At 49.3% G+C, this 18,167-nt stretch overlaps 1 protein-coding gene across 1 annotated transcript in view; it reads right to left on the reverse strand.

Annotated features, from left to right (window-relative positions):
* Positions 1 to 18,167, reverse strand: part of Galns (galactosamine (N-acetyl)-6-sulfatase) — a 36,463-nt gene that overhangs the window by 9,480 nt on the left and 8,816 nt on the right. The window contains exons 6-12 of the mRNA XM_038312780.1: positions 15,475 to 15,618; positions 14,009 to 14,075; positions 13,778 to 13,905; positions 13,280 to 13,419; positions 9,756 to 9,859; positions 6,023 to 6,159; positions 5,242 to 5,344 (exon numbers count right to left, since the gene is read on the reverse strand). Coding sequence (XP_038168708.1) covers positions 5,242 to 5,344; positions 6,023 to 6,159; positions 9,756 to 9,859; positions 13,280 to 13,419; positions 13,778 to 13,905; positions 14,009 to 14,075; positions 15,475 to 15,618 — 823 coding nt within the window. The remainder of the gene's footprint in view (positions 1 to 5,241; positions 5,345 to 6,022; positions 6,160 to 9,755; positions 9,860 to 13,279; positions 13,420 to 13,777; positions 13,906 to 14,008; positions 14,076 to 15,474; positions 15,619 to 18,167) is intronic.

Below are 18,167 nucleotides of genomic sequence, written 5' to 3' on the forward strand. Positions count from 1 at the left end.
ATATAAACCCTGTGCTGGTGTTACAGTGTGCAGTTATATAAACCCTGTGCTGGTGTTACAGTGTGCAGTTATATAAGCCCTGTGCTGGTGTTACAGTGTGCAGTTATATAAGCCCTGTGCTGGTGTTACAGTGTGCAGTTATATAAACCCTGTGCTGGTGTTACAGTGTGCAGTTATATAAATCCTGTGCTGGTGTTACAGTGTGCAGTTATATAAACCCTGTGCTGGTGTTACAGTGTGCAGTTATATAAATCCCTGTGCTGGTGTTACAGTGTGCAGTTATATAAACCCTGTGCTGGTTGTACAGTGCACTGAGCTGCAGAGACAAGTTGGAGGCTGGAAGGACAGGCTACCTTCCAATCAAAGTGGGCTCCAGAACGGGCCTCCTGGAGCGCCCTGCCAGGGGACAAACAAACACTGCACAGCAGGGAGCCACCGCTGTTAGCATGAAAATGTTAAACAGTGGAGAAGTACCAAGTCTAGATGGAGCACATAAATTATAATTTGGATGCAAATCAAATAAGCTATTTAATTAAGATCCTGCTAATTGGTCTAGGAGCTCTCTTACAGCTGCGTTGTCTGAGCGCCTCACCCCGGAGCACTGGCAGGGAAGTCTGCCTGCTGTGCATTAGGCTTTATCGTCCCCACAGAGCTGGACTCTGGTCTGGCTCTAGAGGCACAGATGGATGGCACAGGCAGGATGCTGGAAATCAAACAATGAATTTGCAGAGGTGGTGAGGGACACAAACCCTCTGATTCACTCTACCGGGATGGTGAAAGTTCAGGTATTGTAGCAGCTGAGGTCTGAAGCTAGTCCACTGAGCAACCTGAGGCTCTTAAGACACTGCCAGGAATTCCAGGAATGAATGCAAAAGACCTGTGTTGTTCTCACACCTGCAGAAGCTCACGTTAGCAGGAGCAGATTGTGACCTTTTGCCTTTAAAAACAACCCTCCCCTTCTGGCTGGGCTTCAGTTCTAAAAACCAGATCATGGGAACTCAGGACAGCTGCAGTTTAAATAAAAAAAATCAGCTAATTAAAAAATAAAAAAAGAGCTGGGGTAGTGGTGCACACCTTTAATCCCAGCACTTGGGAGGCGGATCTCTGTGAGTTCAAGACCAACCTGATCTACAGAGCAAATGCCAGGACAGGCTCCAACACTACACAGAGAAATCCTGTCTCAAAACAAAACAAAAAGATCTGGGTAGTGGTGGCACACACGATCCTAGCACTTGGAAGGGAAGCAGAGGCAGGCAGATCTCTGAGTTTGAGGCCAGCCTAGTCACAGAGGGAGTTTCAGGACAGCTAGGGCTACACAGAGAAACCCTGTCTCGGAAAAACCAAACCAAACCAAATCAAAACAAAAAAAAATCTTGCTCCAAATGGGTCTGGTACCCTTGTCCATCTCTGTATTTTCTCCTCACTTCCTACCAGGCCTGGCTGGTTTCTAGCACTGGGTTGCACGGAAGGGATGTTAAAGCCCCCCACCAAAGGGTGGGGCCTACTTGTCACTGTATGGAGGACCTGCCCATCAGTCTATATAGAACAGTCACACCAAGGAATCCACAGGACCAAGTAGGAAGTGGAGCAGGCTAGCCACTCAAGTGACCTGGAGTAGGGTGTGCAGGCTATAATAGCCTCGGTGTTCTGATGGAAGCTCCACACTGACCCCTGGCATCCATATATCCAAAGAGTCTGAGAGTTCTGGTGGAAGTCCTACCCCAAACCACCTTCTTCATCTCCCTCCAAATCCTGCTGCATCTCAGAAAGCCTATCAAATGATGACCCCTTCCCCAGAGATGCTCAAGACCACTACCACAGGGTTTAAACTGCCCTCCAGAAAACAGACTCATGGATTTTTGGTTTCTCTTCCCCATCTCCTTCCTTGGGGGGGCGGGAGCAGAAGATCATCCAGGAGTGTTTTACCCATTAAACCTGGGGTTTTTCTAATTCAGTTTGATTTGGTCTGATTGGATTGCTGTGTCGGCGGAGAGGCTTATAAGGTGCAGGAACTTTTCACTCAGGCCTGGCCTCAGAGCAAGAGTGGGGCCAAGGTACAGAGAGACCCTAGTGGGACAGCCATATAGCCTCTAAATAAGCCTTCTCCCTATGTGTTTGCCATCAGGAGGGGACGGTGAGCAAACCCATGATTCCCAGCCCGTGGACTTGTGTTCCAGGGGCAGCTCAGATGGCATGAATTTGTCCTTCATGGGATTCCTCCTCAGCTTCAAAACAGCCTATGGAGACCCTAGCATCTGAAATAAGAGCACCGTGTACAGGGTGCAGAGGAGCTTGTGACAGCATGAGTCCTCCACAGGCTGACCCACAAAACTATGCAGGTGACATAAGGCCGAGAAACCAGGGCCTATGTTAGTGGCACAGGGCCGTGAGGGCCTGGGTCCATCAGGTAAACCCAAGACCGATGCTGGCTCTTCTGGGCTGTAACCTTTAACAGGTGACCCACTGTATAGACCTCGGGTCTCTATGTAACACGGGTCTCTCAATTTAAGATTAAGAGGGTGGGATTGATGGACCCTGGTCTCCTGACGTGACTGGAGTAGGCTAGGAACCATGGCCTAGGCTGTCCCATTCAGGCCCCAGGATTATTTTCTCTAGACTGGATTTCAGCAAGAGAACAACTTTCAACTATCAACCCTGAACCATGAAAGATGAGCCCCTGAGACCCTGGCTCTTTGGAAGTATTGTCTCATTGGGGGTGGGGGGGAGGGAGGTTCTGTTAATAGCAAGGGCTATGCACATTTCAAATGTCACATATTCTCAGAAGCTAGAAGCTATGAAAAACTATGTCAACTCAGGCCACCTCATAGAAGACTCAGAACATGGGAACAGCAACTCCTTTGACAACCAAGGAGGTGGAGTATGGGTCTCAGACCTCCTGGAACACAGAGTAAGGAATTGCTGGTGGCACTGCGGCTTTTCCTAACATCTTCTAGCCCCTTGTGAAAACACGTTCTAATCAGGACCAACTCACACCTACCATGCCATGTAGATATGAATTCTGCCTGGAGAAACTTCCACACAGGATTTGCTATACGCCTTCTTGGATGGGGCTAGTCTGACAGAAGCAAAGATGGGTTTCTCTGGACTCTGCCTTAAGGAGACCAAAGGGACAGAGCAGCCACCTTATCCCCATGTGGCCTGCAGGGGTCCAGATAGAGATCCACATGAGCATGAGAGGGAATTTCTTCCTTATGACTTTCATTCATTCATTTATTTATTTATTTATTATTTTATTATTAGGTTTTTCGAGACATGGTTTCTCTGTAGCTTTGGAGCCTATCCTGGAACTAGCTCTTGTACACCAGGCCGGCCTTGAACTCACAGAGATCCACCTGCCTCTGCCTCCCAAGTGCTGGGATTAAAGGCATACGACACCACCACCTGGCCCATCTTCCTTCTGACTTTTAAACTACCCAGATTCTTGAGGAGTCAACAATGGGTATCCCAGAAAAGACCCTGAGGAGAGCAACAGGGCATGTGTGACAACCCTCAGGTTCTAGTCACTGCAGCTTCAGATCCCTTGAGGGATTCCAAAGGTACTTCTGGGTTACAGGGACCAGGAGCAGCCACAAGCGCCGAGGAAACAGGCATCTCTAGGATACTGGCTGCCTGTGCTGGACAGTTTTGTCAGCTTGACACAAGCTAAAAGTCATCTGAGAGGAGGGAATCCCAATTGAGAAAATGCTTCCAAAAGATGGGCTGTAGGCAAACCTGTAGGGCATTTTCTTAGTGATTAATGGGGGAGGGGCCAGCCCATTGTGAGTGGTGCCGACCCTGGGCTGGTGGTTCCAGGCTCTTTCTCAAAAAACAAGCAAACAAACAAACAAACAGAAAGCAAGTCACAGCCAGCAAGCCAGTAAGCAATAACCTCTGCAACAGCTCTTGCCTCAGGGGTCCTGTTTGATTCCTGTCCTGACTTCCTTCAAAAAAAAAAAAAAAAAAAAAAAAAAAGACTACAATGAGGAAGTGTAGCCCAAAGAAACCTTTTTCTCCAAACTTGCTTTTGGCTGTGGTGTTTCATCAAAGCAAGAGAAATCCTGACTAGAACACAGCGTTGATGGCATGGCAGGCCAATGTTTAGGATGGCCCTGAGGCGGTATGGGTCGGAAAGGGGACGGACAAAACATGGGTTTTGGACACGGTCCTAGGCTGCCCCAAGCTTCTTAACAAGGCACTGGGGAGTCATGCCTTTGAGTTATGGCCACATGTCCACCTGGGTATATGCTGTTTACCTGCCCAGCCAAGCCTGGCATCCTGCCCAGCCCAAAGCCCTGCATAGCTGGAGCCTCCTGAGCTGAGACATTTGTTGTTTGCTTCCTAGTTAGTTCAGAATGTTCTAGTATTTGGGTTTTTCATTAAGTAAATGTCCTCCCTATTAAGGCACATTAATAGGTTTTCATGTGTTTAAAGACCTTGCAAAGCCTGAGGGGATGGAGGAGGTAGGACCAGCAGCTTGCAGGACATAAGGCCTATGGCAGCCCTACATGGGCCAAGGGGCCAGCAGGAGCCTAGGGTATATGTGGGGTGGCACTTCACCTTCAGACCGTGAACAGGCACAAAGATGTGGATATGGGTGCTGCCATTTGTAGGCATTAGCATCTGGGCTTGGGCAGGCTACCACCTGTGCAGCCAGTCTTGGAAGGAGCAAGAAAAGGGGTGCTAAGGAGAGGCAGAGGGGCATGGTAGATAGTGGGGCACTCTACCTGAACCTGGGCCTTGCGTTCTCTGAAGACCTCCTATGAAGGCAGGACGTTCCAGGAGAGTATTTGTCCCCTAGTGTCTTTCTCTGTAGGATACCTCTCATATACCCCTAGCATTTCCCAGGGAGCCCAAATCACACAGGAGAGAAAGAAGTGTGCCTAGCCTTTACCCCTAAATACCTGCACATAAAAACTGAGAATGTGTAGAGCCCACAGGGCCACATGAAGAAGGGAGGCTGTAGGGCCATGGTATCTCCCCTGGTGGTAGCTTAGAATTAGATAAATCGGGCTGGAGAGATGGCTCAGTGGTTAAGAGCATTGCCTGCTCTTCCAAAGGTCCTGAGTTCAATTCCCAGCAACCACATGGTGGTTCACAACCATCTGTAATGAGGTCTGGTGCCCTCTTCTGGCCTGCAGACATACACATAGACAGAATATTCTATGCATAATAAACAAACAAACAAACAAATAAATCATGGTTCTCCAGGAATCTCCCAGGCTTGTACTCAGGGGCCTGTACCTGTCTGAACTCCTCCCAGGAGTTGGTCCAAGTCCAGAAGTGGGCCTTGTACTGGCCAAGAGTGACTGCCATCAGTGTGTTGCCACGGTAATAAAATATGGGCCTGTTGTGTTGAGGAGAAAAAGAATCATGACCAAGTCCATGTATTCATGTGTGGGGCTCTGGTTGGGGAGTGGTGAGCTGCCCATGCAGGTATCAGCTAATACTTTAAAGATGTACTAAGGTCTCATAGTGCAAAAGATAGGAGGGGTAGGGGTGAGTGGCTCAGTAGAATGCTTTCCTAGAAAGCATAAGGTCCTGGGGACCCACTTGGCACTGTGTGTGTGTGTGTGTGTGGTAGCCAACAAGGCTATAGGGATTGGCCCAAGTCATTCCCTGCTTGTTTTGGCCTTTGGTGAGGCAAAGCCAGGCCCTAGGAGGTTGGGCTGGCAAAGGAGTTGAACTGGTGATAATGATCCTCCTTCTTGGAAATCAAATGGGTCTGGGACTGGAAGAAGCCCCCCTCCCAAACCTTAAGATGCTTTCCTAAGAGTCAGGGTTTCCCAGTGCCCCAATGGACCCAGGTGGTTTTCTTCCCAGGCACATACAAGGGTCTAGCTACAAGGTTCCCCAGTACCATCTTGTCTCCCTCTGTTCCAGCATCTATACTTTCTTCCTTCCGTATGGGTCATAGCTAGTCAATGAGGAAGTTATAGCCTGTGAGCAGCTCTGGGCCCCATCATGAAGAGTAAGAGCAAGGGAGGTAGGACTGGGGCTGAAAAGGATGCTGTGTAGTACCAACCTGTCCATCCTGTGGCCCTGAAGCATGGTGGGGAGTAGGTTAAGTCCGTCAATTACCCTGTCACTAGGTGGGTTCAGGCCTGCAAGGGACAGGCTGGTGGTAAAGAGGTCCATGATGCTTCCCAGCTGGTGGCTGACCTGAAATAGATGTAGTACTCCTTTGAGACATCCTGAGCAGATGGTGTTTGGGGGCTGGAGCCTGAGGTGTTGAACACCTGATTCTCCTCTGGGTCAGTAGGTATGCACACATGCTCCAACATGTACATATCTGCCACATACCATGGGGGGGTCATAGCCAGGATTGAGTGAAGTCACAGGGCTCGTGGGTGGCAAATGGGATTTAGACTGCACATTTGACTCCAGAGTCAGGTCACATTCATGCCCCACTTTCGCTACACGTGGATCGGCTGTCATAGCTAGACCCATGACTCTTTTTTTATAATTTATTTTTTATTCACTTTAAATAACTTATTTTTATGTCATGTGCATTCATGTTTTGTCTGCATGTATGTCTGTGTGAAAGTGTCCGATCTCCTGAAACCGGAGTTACAGTTAGGAGCTGCCATGTGGGTGCCAAGAATTGAACCCAGGTCTTCTAGAAGAGCAGCCAGTGCTCTTAACTGTTGAGCCATCTCCAACCCCTCCTCCTGGCTCTTTACAGAGAGCACCACAAGGGTCCCACCTTTCAAGGCTCAGCTGTCCCAAGAGAGTAGGCAGGGTTCACTTTAACACTCGACACCTGAAAGCTACAGTGAGCTTTGTACATCAAAAGAGCAAAGGCCAGGAAAGTCCCAGAAGTAGCAAGGAAGTCAGGTGGAGAGGAACCAACCCAAATGGTGCTGCCTCCTGCTCTCCCCACTCAGAAGAAGTTCCAAGAGAGCCAGGGGCGCTTGCAGGACCCACTACAGTCCATCTGTGGATGCATTAGCCCTGTGGGAAGAGTCTTTGTTTTCTGCTCATGTTCAAGTGCAGCCCCAGTGAATAGGTAATTGGGGGAAGGTCTTCTGTGGCTCTGCCTCCTTGGTAACACTGAGCTCTAAGTACTTCTGTCCTGGAGACAGGGAGTGTGCTTTTCTCTTTTTCTTGACCTCTGTGGCTTGGGAAGGTCAGTGTCCAAGGAGCACAGCTCTGGAGCAGGTGTCTGTGGTCCTCTAGGAAGACAGGACTCCACAGCAGCCAGTCAGGACCTCGCCCACGTTCAGTTTAGACCGCATTTCCCTTACCACTCCCTGCTTGGCCCTCATTCAGTTGTGCCAGCTGGAGAGACTGGTGAATAAACCTCGAACAAACTCGGCCAGACCTGAACGAGGAACCTCTGTTCCCCTAAGGTTTGCTGAAATCCTCCACCTCTGTGTTGAAACTTCAGGCCCTTACTGCCGTTGCCTAACCCATGGCCCGCATCCTGATAGCTTGGGGGCGGGGCAGTTTCTAAAGATAAAATGGCCTTATTTGGACAAACAGCTCCAGAAGAGACCCTTGCAATCTGCACGTACTCTCGTACCTAACTCCTCATTCCCAAACCCCACAAACTCCCCTATAAAAGATCCCAACCAGCTCTCCCCGCCCCCGCCCCATAGACTCCTCCTTCACTGTCTGTCCTTCACTTCTCGAAATAAAAGTCCCATCTGTTGAATGAAGTTGGTCAGACTCTTTCCTGCCTTTTGTCTCTTTACTCTGTACCCCGAAATCTAACAGACATGACTTACCATGCAACAAGGTCCCTGACTGACACGGACACTCTTCTATAGAGCCTGCTTGGGAATGGGACATTCTTACAGGTGCCAGTCCTCCTACCTACGGCAGCAGGGGAACAAGGGCCTTCTGAGTGGTTCATGGTCCCTTCTAAGTATTTCCCTCCAAAAAAGAGGGAATGGGGTTGCAGATCCAGAAACTTCCATCATTTGGAAACAAATAAGAGAAGGGAGCATGTCCCCTGGCTGAGGGATTGAAAGGAGGGGATCTGATGGTGCTGAGCCCAGGGAGCTCTTAGTGATACTGTACTCAGCAGCAGGAGGTTGCTGTGAGCTCTTCCAGATGAAGCTGCATCAAAGGCTGCAATTATACCCCTGCTGCCAGGTGCTAAGTGTCTGCTGCAGGGCGGATGAATGTCGGGTGTTTTAAGTTATTACGGAGCACAGCGTGAATCCCATGGGAACCCACTCCAGTTTGTTGTATTGTGGGAAGCATGGCGGAAAAAAAGTCACAGCTCTGGAGCGCTGCTTTCTCCCCTCAGAAGGGGAGGCTGTGTGTCTTTGACTCCACCGTCAAACCTTGTTTCTCCTCAGCTGGTGCCAGAGGGCACCTGGCAGGAACAGCTGTGGAAGCAGATGCTCTGAACCCACTAAACTTAAGTTCAGTGGGCTAGGCATCCTGGGCCCGCAGGCAGCTCCAGTTCCCTTTTCCCAGTTACCTCTCTGCGCTTTGCCAGTACCAGATGGGAGTGGGGATTAACCTATGATTGGTTATGGCTCCTCATGGTGGAACAAAGGCCATACCAAGTGCCTCTTCCCTGGAAAACCTCATGTGTCTCCTGTGTCTCCCATTCCTCACCCAATGATAACTGGCTCAGTGCTCCCACAGCTACACGAGAGCTGGGAGTGATGGCCTTAGGAAATGAAGAGTTCCCTCTCTTCCACAGGTGCAGCTGTGGGCCAGGTCCCTTCATACGGGTTAGATGGTCATGGCCAGTCTGCGTGTCCATTAGGATCCCAGTAGCCATGTTTCTTCTACATGTGATGTGTTTACTGCCATGGACACTCTGTTCTACAGAGGGAGTTGGCCAGATGACAGGCAGGCCTGTTCGACAAACTGTGAGATCCACCAACCCACGGGGCTCCGGTGATTAGTGTGACCTGGAGTCTCATGTCAAGAGGCCATAGGCAGAGGGAGTGAGGTGCAGAGGCTCAAGCAGGTCTAGGCTTAGAAACTAGATACTGAGGATAAGTCCCAGTTGTTGCTGGGGACACATGGAGACTATCCAAAGCATGGTGAGTAGGAATGGAGGTCCCATCTGGATGCCTGGGGGTTGTTGCCAGTTCTGCCGTTGTAGCTGGCAGGCTGGACAGGTGACCTCTCTGGGCTTCACTTTCCTAATCTCTGCAATTAGAGGGGAGGGTAAAAACTGTGTCTGGCAGAGTGACAGCCACAGGGACATTTGCATTGCAATCCCTGGACTCTGTGGCTATAAGATCCCACACAGCAATAGGCACGTGAGACAGCAGGTGGGATAGAGGACATGCATCATCTGGCCTCTAGCAGGAGGCTGGCCTGTACTGTCCACGCAAGCGGTATTTGTTACAGTCAGCTGTCCTGTCCGCCCCTAAGTATATGAAGGCTGCCACTGCAGGGTGAACCGAGGAACCCAGAGGGACACTGTCTTCAGGATCACTGGGGAAAGAGGCCAGCTGAGAAACAGTGATCTCAGCAGCAAGCACTTAGTGTGGCGACTACAAGTTCCAGAGTAGATTTTTAGACAAGGGGTGGCCTATCTGGGGCCAAAGCTTGGGGGTGAGGGTGCTGCCTGATATGAAGGTGTCCAGATTCACCCACTTGAGGCCCCCCTCTGGTCTTTGCCACAAAGACATCAGGGTCCCACGTAGGGCTGCAGCTGTCCCTTGTGGTAAGTTCACAGAACATGGGCAGTTAGTTGACTACAGAAGCCTCCTTATCACCTGCACACTGATGCCCCAGAGACCTCGCAGGAGATAGAGCTTCAGTGTGCAATGCTGACTTACCTGGCCTGCAGCAATGTGTCCCGGCCACCATGCGATCGCAGGTTCCCTCATCCCACCTTCAAATGTCGTCTGCTTCCCACACAGGAAGGGACCATTGCTGCCACCTGGGGACGAGAGTCACCACCTATCAGTTTCAAGATCATCTGGGGAACCAGGGACACACAGCACCCCTGGCGGGCAATCTTGACTTCTGAACTCCTGGTTAGGCACATTTGAGTCCTGAGGTCATCACAGGGACAAAGAACCAAGGTCAAGCTGCAGAAACAAGTCAGGAAACCTGGGTGGCTCAGATCCAGACAGCTAAGATGCTCTGGCTTCAGCTTTCCCGAAAGAACAGAAAATTCTTGCCTCACTAGGAGCCACCAGCCCACCAGCCTCTACTCGCAGTCACTGCTCAGAAATAGGAAAACAGCCATAGACGCCCATTCCTATCACAAGCACCAGACACTGACGCTTTTGAGTTAGTGTTCTTAGATGCTAATATTCCCAGGCATCATGTATTGGGAAGGGTCCCACTTAAAATGCAGCCTGCCCCAGGTCCCCTCTGGTCTTTACAGTCTGTAGGGACAGGGCACACAGCTAGATTTTGAAGCTACTAGCTCCCGGACAAGCCTGTGTGAAGATGGTAGGGGCAAAGCCCCTTTAAGTCTCTACCCTAGACACAAGGAAGAAATCCAAGGTCTTGGAGCTGGGTGGGCCTGTTCCACAAGGGTAGAAGCCATAGCATGAGCCGCTGAGACTCTCTCAGGCCCTGAAACACAGAGGTAGGGAGAAACAAAGCACTTCCCCAATGAAAACTCAAACAGGACTCTCATCCATGGGAACGGCAGTCAACTGTGTTCTGCGGCTCCCGTGGAATCCTGCTTCTTCTCATACGCAGCAGACACAGCCGCGTGGACAGAACTAGAACCAGAAGCCCCAGCAGCAGCCCTCTTCACCCTCTCCATGCTAATGGCATGGACAAGAAACAGGCATGGCTACCAGTAAGAAGAGATGTTAGGTAACAAGAAAGCTGTCTGGGGGAGGATACCTGGGCCTGAAGGTGATTATATTCTATTCTATTGCTACTACTTCTCCTCCTCCTCCTCTTCTTCCTCTCTCCCTCCCTCCCTCCCTCCCTCCCTCCCTCCCTCTCTCTCTCTCTGTTTTTCAAGACAGGTTTTTCTGTGTAGCCCTAGCTGTTCTAGAACTCACTCTGTAGACCAGGTTTAAACTCGAACTCAGAGGTCCACGTACCTCTTCCTCCCCAGTGCTGGGATTAAAGATGTGTGCCACCACTGGCCAAATCTATTTACACTTTTCTTAAGCTAGGTATGGAATGTGAATCTTTATTTTAAGGGTCTTTTTTTAAAATGTTTTAAAAACAAGTTCTGATAAGTTTTAGTCAAGAAACACTTCCCTGGTTCAATTTTCATCAGTCCGCTCTGGAGTGATTCTAGTGATCTTAGAATTACCTGGGTCAATGGTAGCCAGAGTGTATATTCTGTAGTGCTTTCCGCATGCTCTACCCAGCTTAATATTATTTCAACTATAGTGAAGGGCACCAGCTTTGGTCAACAGGGCATAGTATTCTATTCCAGATTTCCTCAGAGCTGAGCAGTTGTTGTTGGTAGGATAACCAATTTTGCTCTGCCTTATCTGGCTATCTTCAGAGTCAGCTTCTATCCCAGAATGTATTTTTCCACTTTAAAAAAAAAAAGATTTCTTTATTTATTTATTATGTATACAGTGTTCTGCCTGCCTGCCTGCATGCAGGCATGCCTGCAGGACAGAAGAGGGCACCAGATCTCATTACAGGTGGTTGTGAAACACCATGTGTTTGCTGGGAATTGAACTCAGGGCCTTTGGAAGAACAGGCAGTGATCTTAACCGCTGAGCCATCTCTCCAGCCCCCTATTTTCCACTTTTTATAACAAGTTGGAGCATGGACTTGACGGACTCCGGGGACTTTTGTCATCTTTGTGGCCACCATCATCCACCCTAGGTTCAGGATGGCTCCTGCCCTCTGATCTACCACACATGAGAGCAGCTGCCAAGTCTTAAGGTCACAGTTAGAAATGATACCATTTCCCTCTGCCTAGCCCCTTCCATCTCTTAGAGTTGGCCAAATAGGTAACAGCTGAGCTCTGGCTATCTGCTGGAGGTGACGGAGGCTTGCTCTTTCCTCTGAGACGTATGTAGAGAGCTTGAATGAGAACTAAGGTCATGTGGATCACATATCCGGGCATCAAGAACCTCCAAGTCAGCCTGGCTAGACTCGGTGGTCTTTTCTATTGTCAAACCAGCTTTTCTTTGGTTTATGAGGCTATACTGGGTTTCTTTACCTGAAACCGGGAAGCCTCCAGGACCCTGGGTGGTAGGACTGCCTGAGCCACCTGGAGGTAGCAGAGCCCAAATTGCCTACGGGCAGTACAGGATGAGATTGTTGTGCCCTCAGTCATGACAGGAAGCCTCATGTTAATAGCTGAGCCCTTGCAGCACTGTGGGTGACTATCCCAGGATCACCCACTGGACAGCTCCCAAGATGGAGGATGTTTTTCCTGCCACCTCTGTAGTAGCCCAAGAAGCTCTGCCCTAGCACCACCAGGTATTCTGCCAAGCCCTGGCTGCCAAAGTCTCCTTAGCCTGAGGCTGCTGGAAACTGGCTTCTTGCGGGTAAGGACCATCCCGAGATAGCATCTCCTCCCTATGACACTTGCCTGTTCCTCATTCTCAGGATTCAAATTTATGTGAACCCAGGCTAGGCCTGAGTCAGCAGGGTCAAGACCTTGCTGCTAGGTACTCTATTCTGGGAGGTTTCAGTCTGTGACTGCCTTCTTGTCACCGACCTGGGGCCAGAGGACAGGAAACAGAACTTGTAGGCCCATATTTCTGTATGGCACAAGAGCCATAAGCCCAGTCTGAGGTGGTCAGGTAGCTCTGCAGACAAGCTGTCTGCCTAACAAAGATCAGGATGTGCTGCTCCTTCCACTTTTTTTTTTTTTCGAGACAGGGTTTCTCTGTGGCTTTGGAGCCTGTCCTGGAACTAGCTCTTGTAGACCAGGCTGGTCTCGAACTCACAGAGATCCGCCTGCCTCTGCCTCCCGAGTGCTGGGATTAAAGGTGTGCGCCAACACCGCCCGGCCTTCCACTTTTGTTATTAATGTAGATCGCCTGAGAAGAGGTGTTGGCTGAAGCTGATCAGGATGTTTGGTGCTCCTTTCTTTTGTAATTTGGAGGATGTCTCATAAAGATGCTAATTCAGGCCTTTGTGACAGCTAGCATACTCAGCAAACAGGCAGATGCAAATGTGACAAAAGGCCATTCACCTGGTCACCTGGTTACCTAGGAGACAGCTTAATGTATTCCCCCCCCCCCCATTGATGTCATGATATATAAGTTGTTTGGAGAATAAATAGAGAGATCTGGCCCTTCAAGGATGATCGTGTAAGCTGCGTCTGGTTATTCTTCGGAACTCCGTTCCAGTCCAGTTAGGGGAAATAATTATCTGTGTTGGAGCAACACGGGCCTCGACAAGAACTTGCCTTCTTTGGGAGCAGAAATGAGGGCTGCACCATTATCAGATGTGAAGAAGGCAAATGTGTTCTTACTGATGCCTAAGTTCTGCAGAAGGCTCAGAATTTTTCCAACACTGTCATCTATTTCCCGAACAGCATCACCATACCTGCAGGGGAGGAGGACATTCTATCAGGCAGCTGAGGGCATTAGTGTGACCTGAACCCTAATCTTGTCACTTTGGAGACGGCCAGTGGGGCAGCCAGCTGCTCCTTAAAGGGAAGTCCCAGCTCATTTTCAAATGGTTCATTACAAACAAAGCCAATATCACCACTACAACTTTCCTTTCATCACTGACCCTAGGTTGGAGAAAGTTACATCTTTCTTTCATGGTTTTTGGGATTGAACCCCCTGGGTTCAATGGCCTCATGTATGCTAAGCAATCTTCACAACTAGAAAACGTCCCAGCTGCTCCAGAGCACCCACCCACTGTGCAAACTGAAGGCCCCAGTGGGGCTTACACTTACCGCCCTCGATGGCTGGTACCCAAGAACGGTCTTGAGGCATAAACTGGTGCATGTGTGGCATCGATGGCCCAGTAGAGGAAGAAGGGGCTCTGCCTTGCATGCTGAGTCCTGATGAAGTCTAGAGCTTCCTGTGGGAATAGCCTCCATTCTCCTCTGCTTCAGGTCAGTTCATCCCTCTGCTTCCCCAGCATCCTCCTGCCTCCTTGCTTTGACCAGCCTACTAGGTCTTACCTGTAAGTAGATTTGGGTGAGGTTAGCTTCCCCGGTCTTCAGGTTAATTGGGAATTCTTCATAAAATCTGAAAGCAAAAATCAGAATTTAGTCAGATAAGCCCCTTCCTTAATTTCAGTCGGGAACGTTCCACGTGAAGCTCACACAGCTCTTAGGTGAAGATCCTGTCTGAGGTGACAAGGCTCTGATGGCCCCAGCATGTAAGATGAGTGTAGAACAGGTGTGTGTGTGTGTGTGTGTGTGTGTGTGTGTGTGTATGCACACATGCATGTGCGTGTGTGTGTGTCTGCTGCAGAGATGAGACAAGGTCTGAAGGTGCAGCTAAGGGCACAGGCTTTAAAAATAAATACATGTGTATATGTGTGTATAGGTACACATGTAATGATGTAATGCAGATGTGCATACAGTGGGTGCACACGTATGTAGAGGATGAAGGACAATCTCCTTGAGATGGGTCTCTCTCTTTCTGTCTTACTGATTTTTTTTTTGAGATAGGGTCTTACTGTGTAGCCCTGGCTAGGCTGTATAGACCAGGCCAGGCTGGCCTCACACTCACAGAGATCTGCCTCCTTTTGTGTCCCAAGTGCTGGTATTAAAGGGGTGCGCCACTATGCTGGGCCAGAGTCTCTTATTGGTTTTGAACTCACAATCAGGCTGGTGGGCTGGTGAGCTCCAGGGCCTCCTGTCTCAGTCTCCCCAGCACCGGGATTATAATGGCATGCCATTCTTTCCAGCTTTTTAGCTGGCACTGAGGACTGGACTAGGTTATCAGGTTTGTGAAACCAATACTTTGACTGAGCCATTCTCCCAGCTCCTAGAGGCTTCTTTTTTGAGGGGTGGAGATGTTCTCCAGCCTGCTACAGGGATGACTGGACCTACTGCAGATATAAGGCACTCCTTTTTAAAAGGACAGTGTTTGGTTCAACCTTTAGGTGCTGATATAAGAACTTCTACCCAAGGAACAAAGGAGGAAGGAAAAGAAAAATTAAGCAATCAAAATTCACGAAAGATGAGTCAGGTCCTTGACACCAGAGCTACAAGTCGGAGGTACCCGTACAAGGCCTGACCCAGGTGGTCTCCCCTCCAGAGTAGATCACTTTCTATGGTAACAATGGGCAGTCCCCAGAGTGACTCTCACATCAACTTAGCTCCACAGTCTCCTCTCTTGTGTGCAGCTAATAGGCTAATTTAGTGCCTAAAGATGATGGTTACCCCAAAAAGAGGGTACATGGGTCCTCGACCCTCCAAAATACAAGCTATGAGCACACCTTGGATGCAGGAGGACCTTTGAGTCACATATCTGAAAGGAATCTATGACTCTGGAAAGGTTAGAAATGTCCCCAGGTGAGACTCGTGAGGTCCTGGGCAAAACTGCCTAAGAAGCAGAGATCTCACTCTCAACTCATAGGATACCAGATGCCAGCGGGTGATTCAGGAGGGAAGGGAAGGGGCTCTCTGTCTGTTACCTGCCGACCATCTCCCAGTCCCTGTACACGGGGATGTTGGGCTTGACCTTGTTGTCGTAAGGTCCAAAGTGACAGTTGGGGGATCCAAACCACTCATCAAATCCATGTTTCAGGGGGTGGAACTGGGGTCTGTGACCTAGATGCCTAGAAACAGGAACCAAGACACATCAGAGACCACCCCCTCACTGGGGACATTCCAATGTTTTGATCAACAACAATCGGTCACCATCACAACTTCAAACCATATAAGCAGCCTGTAGCACCCCACCATGGTCTAGACACACCAAGACACAAAATGTCAAGACCTCATTTCAAGAAGGAGCACAAGAACCATCTGCCCTCCCCAGACAATGCTGGTGTCCAGAGCTCTAGGAATATAACTGGGGTATTTCAGTATTTCAGTAGAGCAGAGTGTCCTGACCAAGCCAAGGGCTTCCAGGCACAGCCGAGGGTGTCCCAGCACAGCCAATGGCATCTGAGCACAATGAGACACAAAAGAGGGTTTAGGGGTCCCTTCAGTATCTGGAAAGAAATCCCAAAGGATAGTGCATGGAGAGAAATCTCCCAGATGCCTTGAAAGCAGCTGGATGCAAGCACCCATTACAACTATCTCTAGGCTCTAGCAGCTTCCCCTGCCTTTCTTTACTCTCAGAGACACTCCAAGGACTGTGTTTCTCCTTTGGATTTCTAGTCAGGCAGGTGAAGGGGAAGCCTAGCCAAAAACCTTGTTTTGTAAGGCGTGTCCCCCTTGGTCTAAAGGCGTGTCCCCCTTGGTCTAAAGGCGTGTCCCTCTTAGGCGTGTCCCCCTTAGGCTAATATTGACTTATAAAATCTTGCGGGCCTGTGGCCTGGCTGCTCTTTGTTTTCCTGCCCTCCTCGCTGGAACCTTGGATTTGTAAGTTCCCTTTCCTTTCCTTTATTAAAATTGACTTATATATATTAAAGCTTGTCTGGTGAATCATAACTGCCGATCAACCACGCACCTTCAGGCAGGTCAGGTCACGGCTCCATCTGTTAACAGAAAAGTCAGAGTATTACCCCAACTAAGGGAAATCACCCAGAAGGTGACTGGGTGGGAAGACGATGCAATGCTTAGGACTGTCCCCACATCCTCAGAGGCCAGGGCATGAGCAAAAAAGAATATGGCAGGGGGCTGGAGAGATGGCTCAGCAGTTAAGAGCATTGCCTGCTCTTCCAAAGGTCCTGAGTTCAATTCCTAGCAACCACATGGTGGTTCACTACCATCTGTAATGAGGTCGGGTGCCCTCTTTTGGCCTGCAGGCATACATGTAGACAGATTTGCATATATAATAAATGAATAAATAAATATTAAAAAAAGAAAAGCAAGAAGAAAAAAAAGAATATGGCAGTATGCTTACTCTGGTATAGTGCAAGCTGTGCGGAGACCCAGAGAAGGATCCACAGAGGAAAGCTTCGCAGGGTAAAGGGCCTTAGGAAAAGCTGCAGGATCCCTTTGTGAGGACCCTTCCCCCACCCCATGCCAGGTATTACCCCATGCTCTCCCATCTGCTGTGGGATAATGCTCTTGCACACTGTAAGGATTTGTTACTCGTATTGGTTACTAAAACGCTGATTTGTCAGTAGCCGGGCAGGAAGTACAGACAAGGAAACCAGACTAGGACCAGTCAGATGGAGAGAAAGCAAGAGGAGAATGCCTCACTAATAAAAGGTACCAAGCCACGTGGCTGACATAGACAAGAATTATGCTTTAATTTAAGTTTTAGGAGCTAGTTAATATTAGGCCTGAGCTAATAGGCAAAAGAGTTTATAATTAATATAAGCCTCTGTGTGTTTATATGGGACTGAACAGGTGTGGGACCAGGCGGGACAGAAGCTTCCGTCTACATCCATCTTGCCTCCTTTTCTTTCAGGGACACTTAATCGTATTTTCTCCATCTACTAGTAACCACAGGAAGGCTGCTGAGAAGTGCCACTATCCCAGCTCTAACTCTAAGCATCAGTGGGTCAAGCAGTCCTGAGGTATCCCTGAAGCAGAGCCTGTCTTTCCTGGGGACTCCAGCTCCTACCTGCTCTTTAGAGCACATGCTAGTCTACCAGACTCCAAACCATGCTATGTGTGCCATTATCATCCAGCCTGGGACACAGACCTGTTTATGTGTGTTGTACACGCACACCTGCAGAAAGCCTTTTTCAGGTACAGCTTTCAACACAGCATCCCTGAGGGGGAGTGTCCCTTTCCCAGCTGTATAGGCTGGGATAGGCTATCTTCAGGGGGCTCCACCTTGACTTTTCCTCCATGTACAGAGTATGCAGATCCAAGGTTACCATTCCATGGGTAGGGTGAAACTGGCAGCAGAGAAGTCTTGGGGGATAACTGGCTGGTTAGCAACTCCTCTACCTTCAGAGAAGAATACCTGTCTAGAACTCAGTTTCCACACTCACAGGGGAGACTGGCACAGCATGGTTGGCTCTGCAGTGCTTGGACTGCCTAATAGCTGCACACAGTGAACCGTTAGAACTATTCTCCGACCTTCACATACTCAGTCTATGATCACCCCTTTGAGGACCAGTGCACCACTATGGTGCAATGACATCTCTGATCCTTAAGTCAGCCTGCATTACATCCTCTGTGTTGCTGTGCTCTCAGGCCCATTACAAGATATTTGACCTTTCCGATTACTGCAGAGCAGATGGGAGGACCCTTGTGTCCA

This window comes from Arvicola amphibius, chromosome 15, assembly GCF_903992535.2.
Source record: "Arvicola amphibius chromosome 15, mArvAmp1.2, whole genome shotgun sequence".
NCBI classification, from domain to species: domain Eukaryota; kingdom Metazoa; phylum Chordata; class Mammalia; order Rodentia; family Cricetidae; genus Arvicola; species Arvicola amphibius.